The following is a 16042-nucleotide window of genomic DNA, read 5'->3' on the forward strand; positions in this document are numbered from 1 at the left end:
CAGTGTGTGAAGCTTGTGGTGCAGATGGTGGTATGTGGCACTTGTTGAAGCCTTCACTCACCCTGACCACCTGTGTGAACTCGTTAAACTTCCTTCTGCACTGTGTGTTGGTCCTGGGGGGCACAGTGCTGCCCGTGGCATGGTGTGCCACCTCCCTTCACATAGTCTGGCAGAATTGTGGCAAGGGCCTCCTGCCAGTCGTGGGGTACAGGACCGCCCGCCTTCTCTCCACTGCTAAAACCAATGCCTCCAAAGCTTCCTTGGAAAATCTCTGGGCTCTCTCCCTGGGGCGGAGATCTGCCAGGGGCGGAGATCTGCCATCAGGATTTGTAAATAAGTGCTTCTTCTCCTTCTTCTTATGGTTGTTGAGGCAGCTGCACAACCAACAATGCTGAGAATGAGGTGCTGCAGCATCAATGAACCTCCCCTTTAAGTCACAGAGTCATAATGGCACAGAAGGAGGTCACTCGGCCCATCGAGTCCGCGCCGGCTCTCTGTAGAGCAATCTGGTTAGTCCCATTCCCCCGCTCTATCCCCGTAGCCCTGCAAGTTTATTTCCCGCAAGTGCCTATCCAGTCTCCCTTTGAAAACATTGAGTGTCTCCGCTTCCGCCACTTCCGTCGGCAGCGAGTTGCAGGACCTCACCACTCACTGCGTAAATTTTTTTTTCCTCACATCCCCCCTGTATGTCTTGCCCAATACCTTAAATCTGTGTCCCCTAGTCCTTGTACCATCAATTAGTGGGAACAGCCTTTCCCCGTCTAGCCTATCCAAACCCGTCATAATCTTGTACACCTCTATCAAATCACCCCTCAACCTCCTTTGCTCTAATGAAAACAAATCCAGCTTCTCCAACCTGTCCTTGTAGCTAAGATCCCCCATCTCCGGAACCATTCTGGTAAATCTCCTCTGCACCCTCTCAAGGGCCTTCACGTCTTTCCTAAAGTGTGGTGACCAGAACTGGACGCAATACTCCAGTTGTGACCTAACCAGCGCTTTATAGAGGTTCAGCATAACTTCTCTACTTTTGTACTCAATACCTCTATTTATGAAGCCCAAGATCCCATATGCTTTGTTAACCACTCTCTCAATATGTCCTGCCACCTTCAGGGACATATGCACATTAACTCCCAAGTCCCTCTGTCTCGGCACACTCTTTAAAACTGTGCCATTAAGTGTATATTGCCTCTCCCTGTTCCTTCTGCCAAAATACATCACCTCACACTTCTCTGTATTAAATTCCATCTGCCACTTGTCTGCCCAATCTGCTAGCCTTTCTATGTCCTGTTGCAGTCGATTGGTATCATCCTCACTGTTTGTCACACCCCCAAGTTTGATGTCATTGGCAAATTTAGAAATTCTACTCTGTATTCCAATATCCAGGTCATTTATATATATATCAAAGAAAGGAGTGGTCCCAGCACTGACCCTTGGAGAACACTACTGTCTACCATCCTCCAGTCTGAAAAACAGCCATTTACCACAACTCGCTGTTTGCTGTTCTTAAGCCAATTCCTTATCCAAGCTGCCACTGACCCACCTATTCCATGAGCCTGAATTTTGTTAACCAGCCTTCTATGTGGTACTTTGTCAAACGCATTCCTAAAATCCATGTAGACAACATCCATTGCATACCCTTCATCAATCCTCTCTGTTACTTCACCAAAAAATTCAATTAGATTAGTCAAACACGATCTGCCTTTTACAAATCCATGTTGGCTCTCCTTAATTAGCTTAAACCTCTCCAAGTGTCCATTAATTTTTTCCTTGATTATTGTTTCTAAAACTTTACCCACCATTGATGTTAAACCGACCGGCCTGTAGTTACTAGGATTGTCCTTACACCCTTTCTTGAACACTGGTGTCACATTTGCCACTTTCCAATCCTCAGGCACCTCCCCGCATCTAGGGAAGATTGGAAAATTATGGCAAGCCCTTCCGCTATCTCCTCCCCCAATTCCCTTAGCAACCTGGGATGCAAGCTATCTGGACCAGGCGACTTGTCCACTCTAAGCATACCCAGCCTTTCTAGTACATCCTGTCTATCAATTTTCACCCCTTCCATTGCCTCTACCTTTTCCACTTCTACCGATATTTTATCAGCATCCACCTCCTTACACTGATAGTGAAAACAGCCTGTGGCAAGCATTACTTGCGTTTAGACTGCCTCCGATATTGGTCCATCTTTTCAGTTTAACACCAATGAGCTTGAGCTTTTTGACTAGAACCATGACTGCAAGCATTTTAATGAGGAGGATGAACTTTGCGTGCAGCTTAGACGATTTTCAACTAGCGCTATCCAATTATTTTTAGTCTAAACACTGCCGATTTCATGGCTATAACGATTTTCTAGCCCAAAGTCCCTTGTAACTATGGCCCTCAAAACCTGACACTGAACTTTTCTTAAAGGTGTATTGCTCGGTCGTTATTAGATTTGACAACAAGAATCATTCCTGTGTTGGAGGCAAAGCATGCCTCAAATAATAACATTTCTGCAGAACATCATTTCTGATATTACTTTAGATATGGAGGCCCTGAAAATCCACAGCCGTTCTGATGCAATCCTGCCATAACTTCAGCAGGATGCCACCAAAACGGCTGGTACCTAAGCCAGAATCCCAACGTTAGGACTTCCCATGTACCGGGCCTTCAGTGGACTTCAGTGTATGGTCGGCAGAGGTACCAGGCATGCTTCCCAGACCACCAGAGATTGTACGGACCAACTCGGGGTTCAGGCCTGGATCATGGTCTGGGCCCCCAAAGATAAGAACTAATTAAAAGTGACTGCCCCCCAATGTTCCTTGTAGGTTGCGTGGCTGCGCAGTGCTCCAGGAGTTCGGTGCAGCCAGCTTTTAAATAGAAAAACTGCACGTGTGGAATTTTGAATGGGCCGCGTGGCCCTTTTAAGAGGCTGCGCAGCCTGAAAAAAAATTACATGGAATATTGCTCCCTCCCCACCAAATTATTCTTTCCAGGAAGGGCTAACAACCCTAGTCCAGCGGTCATCAGTTTGGCTTTCTGGCTTCTTTGGCAAGTGTGCAACCTAGATGTGCCCCTAGTGGTGTGGGAGCTCTAGGGAGCAAGATTCGGGAGCTCGCCCCGACCCTGAATGGTGAGATTCCCCGTGGTTGCATCTTGCCACTTTCGCCGAAATGTGCCCCATTACAGATTTTCAGAGCTAGAGAATAGTCTGAATTTAAAATTTACATCAGTTAGCTGTGGCTAAGAATTTTGGCAGCAGCCTCCGCTCGGGTGGTGCATTATTATCACATGACTGACCATTGGATGTCTCAATGGATGGGGTCAGCAACATTAATGGGCAGTCATGGGTTCAGTCTAATTGGGAAGTCACCCATTAGCTCCTTTAAAGGCCTGCAGATGTGAAAAGGGGCATAGCTGTTTGATGGGAAATAATTATCAAGCTATATTGACTTACAGGAATGACATCAAATTCATACGTCACCACAAGTCACCCCAACTTTCAGATAAGGCAATAGAGCTCAGGTATGTCAGAGGAAAGAGGCCCTGTTTCTAGCTAATGGCTACAGATCTCAAGATGAGTGTCTGACGATGTCTGGTGATAAATGCGAATGCCCCATTCAGTGGAGCTGTCTGTAATGCTGTAAAATGTTTGGTGACCTCACCTGGTCCACTAAGGTAGAAGACTCCATAATAACCTTATATGACACTACATATTAATCATACTAGGCCCATAGAGTTGCCTCTGCCTTACACAGTCTTACAGCATTTTGACTACTTCCTGTGCAAGCTCATTACATGGCAGCAACCCTCCCTTGTAAGTGTTCCTCCTCTCACATGCTTAAATACATTTCTCCCTGACAAATCCTGCCATGTGCCATAGCTACATGATTCATCATGTTTATATAATCACACTCACCATAAATTGCACGCTGACGCATGGGTCATGCCAATTTGACTTTACAGCTCTTATACTTTATTTGTAGAAGAAGTCAAAACATAAGAAAAAGAAGCGAACACAGATGGGAGGAGGAACCTTCAACCTCTTACCTCCTTCAAATAGGCAGCCCAGATGACGGGAGTGAAGAAGCAGAGGATGGGGAAGTGGGAGGGATGAGGAAGTAGGAGGGATGGGGAAGTAGGAGGGATGGGGAAGTAGGAGGTTTGGGGGAGTAGGAGGGATGAGGAAGTAGGAGGGATGAGGAAGTAGGGGGGATGGGGAAGTAGGAGGGATGGGGAAGTAGGAGGCTTGGGGGAGTAGGAGGTTTGGGGGAGTAGGAGGGATGGGGAAGTAGGAGGGATGGGGAAGTAGAAGGTTTGGGGGAGTAGGAGGTTTGGGGGAGTAGGAGGTTTGGGGGAGTAGGAGGTTTGGGGGAGTAGGAGGTTTGGGGGAGTAGGAGGGATGGGGAAGTAGGAGGGATGGGGAAGTAGGAGGGATGGGGAAGTAGGAGGGATGGGGAAGTAGGAGGATTGGGGGAGTAGGAGGGATGAGGAAGTAGGAGGGATTGGGAAGTAGGAGGGATAGGGAAGTAGGAGGTTTGGGGGAATAGGAAGGATGAGGAAGTAGGAGGGATGAGGAAGTAGGAGGGATGGGGAAGTAGGAGGGATAGGGAAGTAGGAGGGATGAGGAAGTAGGAGGGATGGGGAAGTAGGAGGGATGAGGAAGTAGGAGGGATGAGGAAGTAGGAGGGATGGGGAAGTAGGTGGTTTGGGGAAGTAGGATGGATGGTGTTGCGTTTGTACCTTTAAGAGAAGAACTGATTCTATACTGCAGTACCGGCAGTGACCACCCCTGTATATAAAGCCATAGCAGGCTTCTGTATTTCAGTCTTGAATTACTCCCTGTTCAGTAAATACCTGTTTTATTGTTCTCCTGCAGTCTGAGTATAATTGATCCTCGGACGCTACACTGGCGACGGGCAGGTTTGAACTCACCTGCAGTACTGCATCACCTCACGGGGATCTTTTCCCTGAAGAGAAGCTTCTTGGAGGTCGAAGTCAGAACGGCGGGCGTCGAATGCGGGCAACCGCCCAGGGATCCATCGGAGAGTTGCAGGGGAGGCTGTGGAGAGCTGGGCCTGGCTCCCCAGTCGAGGTGTTCCAGCAAGTCGTGCTGGTAGCAGGTAGTGCGCTGACCCTTCCGGACTGCGGCGAGCTCGGGCTCGATCGAGCGGCTCTGCAAAGGGGCCGTGCAGCGTTGTCGGGAGGAAGAGAGGGTGGAGCGCACAGGGCGCGGTCGGTGCTCAAGAACAGGGCAGCGTGGAGGGGATAGAACGCGGGGAAGGAAAAGTGAGACACGCTGAAGCCGCGGGTCGTCGCCATTACCCTGTAGAACGCTAGGAGCAGCGTGGCAGCAAGGGGAAGACGGAAAAGCGCGGGAGGCGCCATTTTATTCCATTGGGGAAGAAGGAAAAGCGCGGGAGGCGCCATTTTATTACATTGGGGAAGAAGAAAAAGCGCGGGAGGCACCATTTTAAATCACCCAAGATGCCGAAGAGTGGCAGTATCACTGCTTTCGACAACGAGGTAGAAGACTGGACCACGTATGTGGAAAGAATTGAAGTGTACTGCAATGCCAATGCGGTGGCCAATGGAAAGAAGGCGTCGGTATTATTAAATTTGATGGGCGCGAGAACGTACGGCCTATTGCGGAATTTAATCACCCCAGCTAAACCAATGGAGAAAAGTTTTGAAGAGATTGTTAATATCTTACAGGAACACCTAAACCCTACACCGCTGCTGATAGCAGAAAGATTCAAGTTCCATAAAAGAAACCAGCACAAAGATGAGAGCAATGCTGACTATCTTACGGAACTACGCAAGTTATCGAAGCACTGACAGTTCGGAGCAGGACTGGCAGACACCTTGCGGGATAAGTTTGTCTGCGGGCTCCAGAGTGAAGGAACCCAGAAACGACTACTTTTGGAAAAGGACCTGACGCTAGAACAGGCTTTCAGCGTGGCAGTATCCTACGAAGCAGCAGCACGGGGAGCTGCGGAAATACAACAGAAACCACAGGAATACAGCGCTAACGAAATGGCGTATGGAGCAGAAAAGTGCTATCACTGCGGCAGAACAACCCATGATCAGAAGGATTGCTGGGTTAAGGACAAAGTATGCAGGCAATGTGGGAAAATGGGACACATAGCAAGAGTCTGCAGGTCGGGAAAGAAAACCAACACTACAAGAACTACGAAGGAAAAGTACAAGAAAGTAAAGAAATTGACAGACAGTAGTTCGGAAGATCAGGAGAGTGATAAGGACTCTGGGAGCAGGAGACTAAGTTGTCTAAAGTTACACTACGTGATCGCAAAGGAGGATCACCGAACCATTTGGGCCACCCTCTTGATAGCAGGGTCCCCAGTAAAGATGGAATTGGACACAGGATCAGCCCTAACTGTCATGAATCGACGAGACTATGAGCGGCTATTTTCACACATACCCTTGAAGGACACGTCCATTGTATTGAAGACATACACGGGGCAAAAAGTCTACCCCAGAGGAAAAATAAGGGTGCCAGTTGAATACAACGGCAAGGAAACACAGAAACTGTATCTATATATACTACCAGATGGAGGACCACCATTATTGGGACGTGAATGGATCCGAAAAATACAATTGGATTAGCATTCCATTCAGGCGCTAACTGTGACTGATAAAAAGGATGATGACGTCACACCTGGACGACTGTCAAAAATTCTAACTGACGCGAAAGAGGTGTTCCAACAAGGACTTGGGACTCTAAAAGGTGTAACGGCAACGATAAAAATCAAAGATAACGCAAACCCAAAATTTTTTAAGGCCAGACCGGTACCTTACACGATCCGCCCAGCCGTTGAAGCAGAGCTGTAGAATCTGGAGCGTTCGGGGGTGCTGTCCAAGGTGGACTGGAGCGAGTGGGCCACACCCATCGTTCCTGTAATGAAGAAATGATTGAGCAGCACGCCTGGGGAACCAAAGAAGGTTCGCATCTGTGGGGACTTCAAGGTAACTGTGAACCCAGTCCTGCACACAGTACAATATCCACTTCCACGGATAGAAGATATTTTCGCCTCACTATCTGGAGGGAAACGCTTTACAAAGATTGATCTGGCCCAAGCGTATCTACAAATGGAGGTGGGAGAAGCGTCTAGGAAATACCTCACGATAAACACTCACAAAGGCCTTTACCAGTACAATCGACTGGTATTCGGGGTAGCGTCAGCCCCGGCTATTTGGCAGAGGGCAATGGAACAAGTCCTGCAAGGGATCCCGGGGACCCAGTGTTATTTGGACGACATCCTGGTTACGGGCGAAAATGATAGTGAACACCTTGCCAACCTGGAGCAGGTACTCACGAGATTACAGGAATATGGGCTACGAGCCAACCGCCCCAAATGCGAGTTCTTCAGGAGACAAATCTTGTATTGTGGCCACATGATTGATGAGGAAGGGTTGCATAAGTCGCCAGACAAGATTGAGGCTGTAGTCAAGGCTCCAGCACCGGAAAATGTGTCGCAACTGAGGTCGTTCCTCAGGTTGGTGAGCTACTACCATAAGTTCTTGCTGAATTTATCTACAATGCTGCACCCACTGAACACCCGACTGCAAACTGGAGTAACATGGAAATGGAGTGATGAGTGTAAGCGTGCCTTTCAGAAATGTAAATGCCTAATCACTTCAAGAGAAGTATTGGCCCACTACAATCCAACACTACCGATTCGGTTAGCATGTGATGCGTCTCCCTACGGCATCGGAGCGGTGCTGTCACACAAATTCCCTGACGGTTCAGAGAGGCCAATAGCCTTTGCGTCGCGCTCGTTAACCTCAGCCGAGCGTAACTACGCCCAGATTGACAGGGAGGCCCTCAGCCTGGTGTGGGGGGTGAAGAAGTTCAATCACTATCTGCACAGGCAGAAATTCACCCCACTGACTGATCATCAGCCCCTGGTCTCCATTTTTAACCTAAAGAAGGGCGTTCCGGTGATGACGGCGCAACGGCTGCAAAGATGGTCACTTTTTCTAGGGGCACATCAGTACGACAGAGTACAAGGGTACGAAACAGCATGGAAACGCTGATGGGCTGTCGCGCCTACCATTGCCTACGGTAGAGGAAGCACCTGCAGTGGACCCTGTTGAGATATTCCATGCGACCATGGTCGAATGTCTACCTGTTACAAACTCAAGTATAGAGAAGGAAACCCGAAATGACCCGACACTCTCTCGGGTATATGATTTGACGGTGAAGGGATGGCCAGCACATGGCGACTCACTGTTGCCAGCATTCTCGCCAAGGAGAGAACAGCTGTCAGTGTGCCGGGGGACCTTGATGTGTGGATCCCGAGTGGTAATTCCACCCAAGTTGAGAGATAGAGTGCTCAATGAGCTTCATGAGGGTCATCTGGGAGGGGTAAAAATGAAGGGCCTAGCCAGGACATTTGTGTGGTGGCCGGGAATCGATAAAGAAATCGAGGATATGACCAAGAGATACACAGGATGCCAGAAGGTCCAAAACGCTCCACCACAGGCCGCGCTACATCCATGGGAGCGGCCCTCATCTCCATGGCAACGGGTACACATTGATTTTGCTGGTCCATTTATAGACTCAATGTTCCTAATCGCTGTGGACGCCCATTCGAAATGGCCAGAGGTCATCAAAATGTCCTCCACCACCACGGAGAAAACTATTGCAGTCCTACGGACCATCTTCGCCAGGAATGGCTTGCCAGAACAGATTTGCTCTGACAATGGGCCACAGTTTGTGTCCGAGGATTTCCGGAGGTTTCTGAGGAATAATGGGATGAAGGATTACACATCTGCCCCATATCATCCAGCCACAAATGGATTGGCTGAGAGGTTTGTTCAGACCTTTACAAAGGCCATAAAGGCAATGCATAATGACGATATACCACTACAACACAAGGTGGATAATTTCTTGTTTGCTTACCGGAATGCGACACATGCAGTCAGCAACCAAGCTCCAGCCATAATGTTCTTCAACCGAAGGCTAAGATGTTGCCTGGATTTGCTCAAACCAAACATAAGACGAGATGTTGAGGATAATCAATTCCAGCACATAAATGAGAAGCCAACCAGGAGCTTCAAGATAGGGAAACCAGTCTTGGCCCGCGACTACCGAACAGAAAAATGGCAGCCAGGAACGATATGCACACAGCAGGGTCCACTAATGTACACAGTGGACGTTAGAGAGAGCATCATGAGACGTCATGCTGACCAGATTCTAGAGTCACAGGAACAAGCCAAACCCATACCACGAGCAGGTGCACCTGGTAATCAACCCGAAGTACAGATTGCGTCTACCTCAGAAGCAGTGGTATTGGAAGCTGACGAACCAGCCAATGACAATGAGCCAGAATCAACTCCGCCGCAAGAACAGGATACTCGAGAAAGGCGCTATCCAGTCAGGATCAGGAAGCCTCCTCAAAGACTGAACTTATAAATGATTATTTCAGTTGATGTATATAGTACAGAGAAAATTGTAATTGTAATTAGTTATTATTTAGTTGTTAAATGAATGTTATGTACTGTTTATCTAAAAGGGGAGGAATTGTTATGTATGTACCTTTAAGAGAGGAACTGATTCTATACTGCAGTACCGGCAGTGACCACCCCTGTATATAAAGCCATAGCAGGCTTCTGTATTTCAGTCTTGAATTACTCTCTGTTCAGTAAATACCTGTTTTATTGTTCTCCTGCAGTCTGAGTATAATTGATCCTCGGACACTACAGATGGGGGAGTAGGAGGGATGAGGGAGTAGGAGGGATGAGGAAGTAGGAGGGATGGGGGAGTAGGAGGGATGGGGGAGTAGGAGGGATGAGGATGTAAGAGGGATGGTGAGTAAGAGGGATGGGGGAGTAGGAGGGATGGGGGAGTAGGAGGGATGGGGAAGTAGGTTTGGGGAAGTAAGAGGGATGAGGAAGTAGGAGGATTGGGGAAGTAGGAGGGATGGGGAGTAGGAGGGATGGGGAGTAGGAGGGATGGGGAGTAGGAGGGATGGGGAGTAGGAGGGATGGGGAGTAGGAGGGATGGGGGAGTAGGAGGGATGGGGAGTAGGAGGGATGGGGCAGTAGGAGGGATGGTGAAGTAGGAGGGATGGTGAAGTAGGAGGGATGGTGAAGTAGGAGGGATGGGGGAGTAGGAGGGATGGGGGAGTAGGAGGGATGGGGAAGTAGGAGGGATGGGGAGTAGGAGGGATGGGGAAGTAGGAGGGATGGGGAGTAGGAGGGATGGGGAGTAGGAGGGATGGGGCAGTAGGAGGGATGGGGCAGTAGGAGGGATGGGGCAGTAGGAGGGATGGGGCAGTAGGAGGGATGGGGCAGTAGGAGGGATGGGCAGTAGGAGGGATGGGGCAGTAGGAGGGATGAGGAAGTAGGATGGATGGTGAAGTAGGAGGGATGGGGTGTAGGAGGGATGGGGAGGAGGAGGGATGGGGAGTAAGAGGGATGGGGGAGTAGGAGGGATGGGGCAGTAGGAGGGATGGGGGAGTAGGAGGGATGAGGAAGTAGGAGGGATGAGGAAGTAGGAGGGATGGGGAGTAGGAGGGATGGGGGAGTAGGAGGGATGGTGAAGTAGGAGGGATGGGGAGTAGGAGGGATGGGGGAGTAGGAGGGATGGGGAAGTAGTAGGGATGGGGAAGTAGTAGGGATGGGGAGTAGGAGGGATGGGGAGTAGGAGGGATGGGGGAGTAGGAGGGATGGTGAAGTAGGAGGGATGGGGAGTAGGAGGGATGGGGGAGTAGGAGGGATGGGGAAGTAGTAGGGATGGGGGAGTAGGAGGGATGGGGAGTAGGAGGGATGGGGAGTAGGAGGGATGGGGAGTAGGAGGGATGGGGAGTAGGAGGGATGGGGAGTAGGAGGGATGGGGCAGTAGGAGGGATGGGGGAGTAGGAGGGATGGGGAGTAGGAGGGATGGGGCAGTAGGAGGGATGGGGCAGTAGGGGGGATGGGGGAGTAGGAGGGATGAGGAAGTAGGAGGGATGGTGAAGTAGGAGGGATGGTGAAGTAGGAGGGATGGGGAGTAGGAGGGATGGTGAAGTAGGAGGGATGGGGGAGTAGGAGGGATGGTGACGTAGGAGGGATGGGGGAGTAGGAGGGATGGGGAAGTAGGAGGGATGCAAAAGTAGGAGGGATGGTGAAGTAGGAGGGATGGGGTAGTAGGAGGGATGGGGGAGTAGGAGGGATGCAAAAGTAGGAGGGATGGTGAAGTAGGAGGGATGGGGTAGTAGGAGGGATGGGGGAGTAGGAGGGATGGGGGAGTAGGAGGGATGGGGGAGTAGGAGGGATGGGGGAGTAGGAGAGATGAGGTATATAAGAACATAAGAAATAGGAGCAGGAGTAGGCCATTTGGCCCTTCGAGCCTACTCCGCCATTCAATGAGATCATGGCTGATCTTCTGCCTCAACTCCATTCACCGGCCCTATCGCCATATGCCTTGATGCCCTTACTAGTCAGAAATCTATCAACTTTTGTTTTGAATATACCCAATGACTGATCCTCCACAGCCCTCTGGGGTAGAGAATTCCAAAGATTCACCACCCTCTGTGTGAAGAAATTTTGTCTCATCTCAGTCCTGAATGGCCTACCCTTTATCCTGAGGCTGTGGCCCCTGGTTCTAGACTCCCCAGCTAAGAGAATCATTCTCCCAGCATCCACCCTATCAAGCCCTGTAACAATTTAGTATGCTTCAATAAGATCCCCTCTCATTCTTCTGAATTCAAGAGAATACAGGCTTAGTTTACTCAATCTCTTCGCATACGACAGTCCCGCCATCCCAGAATTCAATCTCGTGAACCTTTGTTGCACTCCCTTTAGAAACATAGAAGATAATAGGAGCAGGAGTAGGTCATTCGGCCCCTTGAGCCTGCTCCGCCATTCAATGAGATCATGGCTGATCATCCAAATTCAGTACCCTGTCCCTGCTTTCTCCCCATATCCCTTGATCCCTTTAGCATTAAGAAATATATCCAACTCCTTCTTGAATATATTTAATGAATTGGCCTCTACTGCCTTCTGTGGTATAGAATTCCACAGGTTCACCACTCTCTGGGTGAAGAAATTCCTCCTCCTCTCTGTCCTAAATGGCTTACCACTTATCCTTAGACTGTGACCCCTGGTTCTGGACTCCCCGACCATCGGGAACATCCTTCCTGCATCTAGTCTGTCCAGTCCTGTCAGTATTTTATAAGTTTCAATGAGATCCCCTCTCATTCTTCTAAACTCCAACGAGTATAAGCCCAATCGACACAATCTCTCCTCATACGTCATTCCTGCCATCCCAGGTATCAGCCTGGTGAATTTTCGCTGCACTCCCTCCTTCCTCAGATATACTTTATGGAAAGTTTATCCTTCCTTAGGTAAGGAGACCAAAATTGTACACAGTACTCCAGGTGTGGTCTCACCAAGGCCCTATATAATTAGAGTAAGACTTCTTTACTCCTGTACTCAAATCCTCTTGTAATGAAGGCCAGCATACCATTTGCCTTCCTAATGGTTTGCTGCACCTGCACATTCACTTTCAGTGACTCATGTACAAGGACACCCAGGTTCCTTTGAGCATCTGCATTCCCCAATCTTTCGCCATTTAGGAAATACTCTGCCTTTCTGTTTTTTCTACCAAAGTGGATAACAGAGTCAGTGAGAGGAGGATAAAAAGAGCGCGGAGAGGAGGCCTGGGACCGGAGCTGAGCGGCGGATCAGCGAGAGGCAGAGTCAGTGAGAGGAGGATAAAAAGAGCGTGGAGAGGAGGCCTGGGACTGGAGCTGAGCGGCGGACCTGCGAGAAGCACAGAGTCAGCGAGAGGAGAGAGAGAACCAAAAAGTAATCAAATTGTGACGTCACCAGAAAGCAGGTAAGTGATTGGTTGGTGAGTATTTCTCTTTTTTCCAAACTTAAATTTTGTGGTTTATAGTTGCTAAGGTCTCTGTTGTGCAGCGGGGACTGCTGGTAAACAAGGGCCCTTGGGTATATCATTTAATTGTAGTGTAATTGGTGGGATTGATTTGATTTAATTTGAATTAATTAAATGGTAAGTCATGGCAGTACAGCTCGGCGCTGTGATAGGCTCTTCCTGCACTACGTGGGAAATCAAGGACACTTCCTGTGACCCTGATGACCATGGGTGCGGGAAGTGTATCCAGCTGCAGCTACTGGCAGACCGCATTGCAGCACTGGAGCTGCGAATGGATACATACTGGAGCATTTGCGATGCTGAGGACGTCGTGGATAGCATGCTTAATGAGTTGGTCACACCACAGGTAAAGGCTGCACAGGCAGGAAGGGAATGGGTGACCGCCAGGCAGAGTAGTAGGCGCCGGCAGGTAGTGCAGGGGTCCCCTGTGGCCATCCCCCTCTCAAACAGATATACCGCTTTGGATGTTGTTGAGGGAGATGGCTTATCCGGGGAAGACAGCAGCAGCCAACTTCCTGGCACTGTGGGTGGTTCTGCTGCACAGGACGGGAGGAAAAAGAGTGGGAGAGATGCAAGGGTCAAGGATGTCTCGGAGCGGCTGCAGAGCATATTGGAAGGGGAGGGTGAACAGCCAGTTGTCATGGTGCATATAGGTACCAACGATATAGGTAAAAACCGGAATGAGGTCCTGAAAGCTGAATATAGGGAGTTAGGAGGTAAATTAAAAAATAGGACATCAAAGGTAGTAATCTCAGGATTGCTACCAGTGCCACGTGCTAGTCAGAGTAGAAATAGAAGAATATTTCAGATGAATATGTGGCTAGAGGAATGGTGCAAGGGGAAGGGATTCAAATTTCTGGGACATTGGAACCGGTTCTGGGGGAGGTGGGACCAGTACAAACTGGACGGTTTGCACCTGGGCAGGACCGGGACCGATGTCCTAGGGGGAGTGTTTGCTAGTGCTGTGGGGGAGGGTTTAAACTAAAATGGCAGGGGGTTGGGAACCTGTGCAGGGAGACAGAAGAAAGGGAAACAAGGATAGAAACAAAAGACAGGAAGGAGAAAAAAAGTGGCAGTCAGAGAAATCAAGGGTTTAAATCAAACATGGCCACAGTAAGTAATAATTCAGAAGGTCTAAGAGTGTTAAAAAAACAGGCCTGAAAGCTCTGTGTATTTATGCAAGGAGCATTCGTAATAAGGTGGATGAATTAGCTGCACAAATAAATGTAAACAGATATGATATGAATGGGATTACGGAAACATGGCTCCAGGGTGATGAAGATTAGGAATTCAACATCCAGGGGTATTCAATATTCAGGAAGGACAGGCAAAAAGGAAAAGGAGGTTTGTAGCATTGCTGGTTAAAGAGGCGATTAACCCAACTGTAAGGAAGGATATTAGCTCTGATGATGTGGAATCTGTATGGGTACAGCTCAAAAATACCATGGGGCAGAAAACGTTAGTGGGAGTTGTATACAGACCCCCAAACAGTAATGCGGAGGTTGGGGATGGCATTAAATGGGAAATTAGAGACGCGTGCAATAAGGGCACAGCAGTTATCATGGGTGACTTTAACCTACATATAGATTGGGCTAACTAAATTAGTAACAATACTGTGGAGGAGGAATTCCTGGAGTGTATACGGGATGGTTTCCTGGACCAATATGTCGAGGAACCAACTAGAGATCAGGCCATCTTAGACTGGGTATTATGTAATGAGAAAGGAATAATAAGCAATCTTGTTGTGCGAGGCCCCTTGGGGCGGAGCGATCATAATATGATCGAATTCTTCATTAAGATGGAGACTAAAGTACTTGACTCAGAGACAAGGGTCCTGAATTTAAATAAAGGAAACTACGATGGTATGAGGCACGAGTTGGGTAGGATTGATTGGGGAATGTTACTCAAAGGGTTGACGGTGGATAGGCAATGGCAAACATTTAAAGATCACATGGATGAACTACAGAATTTGTTCATCCCTGTTTGCCATAAAAATAAAACAAGAAAGGTGACTCAACCGTGGCTAACAAGGGAAATTAGGGATAGCATAAGATCCGAGGAGAGAACATATAAATTGGCCAGAAAAAGCAGTAAACCTGAGGATTGGGAGCAGTTTAAGATTCAGCAAAGGAGGACGAAGGGATTAATTAAGAGGGGGCAAATAGAGTATGAAAGTAAGCTTGCAGGTAACATAAAAACTGACTGTAAAAACTTCTATAGCTATGTGAAGAGAAAAAGATTGGTGAAGTCAAGCGTAGGTCCTTTGCAGTCAGAATCAGGGGAATTTATAATGGGGAACAAAGAAATGGCTGAACAATTAAATACATACTTTGGTTCTGTCTTCACAAAGGAGGATACAAATAACCTCCCAGAGATGTCGGGGAACATAGCGTCTAATGAGAGTGAGGAACTGAATGAAATCAGTATTTGTAGGGAAATGGTGTTAGGGAAATTGACGGGATTGAAGGCCGATAAATCCCCAGGGCCTGATAATCTGCATCCAAGGGTACTTAAGGAAGTGGCCCTAGAAATAGTAGATGCATTGCTGGTCATCTTCCAAAATTCAATAGACTCTGGAACAGTTCCCATGGATTGGAGGGTAGCTAATGTTAGCCCACTATTCAAAAAAGGTGGTAGGGAGAAAACAGGGAATTACAGACCGGTAAGCCTGACATCGGTAGTGGGGAAAATGCTAGAGTCCATTATAAAAGATGTAATAGCAGAGCACTTGGAAAACAGTGACAGGATCGGACAAAGTCAACATGGATTTACAAAAGGTAAATCGTGCTTGACTAATCTACTGGAATTTTTTGAGGATGCAATTGGTGGAATAGATAAGGGAGAACCAGTGGATGTGGTGTATTTGGACTTTCAGAAGGCTTTTGATAAGGTCCCGCATAAGAGATTAGCATGTAAAGTTAAGGCACATGGGATTGGGGGCAAGGTACTGACTTGGATAGAGAACTGGTTGGCAGACAGGAAGCAAAGAGTTGGAATAAACGGGTCTTTTTCCGAGTGGCAGGCAGTGACTAGTGGGGTACCGCAGGGATCGGTCCTAGGACCCCAGCTACTCACAATATATATAAATGATCTAGACGAGGGAACTAGATGTAATATCTCCAAGTTTGCAGACGACACAAAGCTGGGTGGGTGTGT

General features: G+C 48.4%; 2 protein-coding genes across 3 annotated transcripts in view; one reads left to right on the forward strand and one right to left on the reverse strand.

Annotated features, from left to right (window-relative positions):
- The window catches only part of LOC147121012 (regulator of G protein signaling 7), a 611953-nt gene that overhangs the window by 155185 nt on the left and 440726 nt on the right, over positions 1-16042 (reverse strand). The window lies entirely within an intron of this gene.
- On the forward strand, positions 13011-13871 carry LOC147121013 (uncharacterized). The gene has a single exon (XM_085977572.1). It carries the CDS (start codon positions 13011-13013, stop codon positions 13869-13871), a length of 861 nt encoding a protein of 286 aa, XP_085833698.1.

Source organism: Somniosus microcephalus, chromosome 3, assembly GCF_052327205.1.
Source record: "Somniosus microcephalus isolate GS21.2 chromosome 3, FLI_Smic_1.0, whole genome shotgun sequence".
Taxonomy (NCBI): Eukaryota; Metazoa; Chordata; class Chondrichthyes; order Squaliformes; family Somniosidae; genus Somniosus; species Somniosus microcephalus.

Excerpts from the sequence above, each read along its gene's own strand:
- LOC147121013 (XM_085977572.1), top strand. The coding sequence starts at position 13,011 with ATGGCAGTACAGCTCGGCGCTGTGATAGGCTCTTCCTGCACTACGTGG.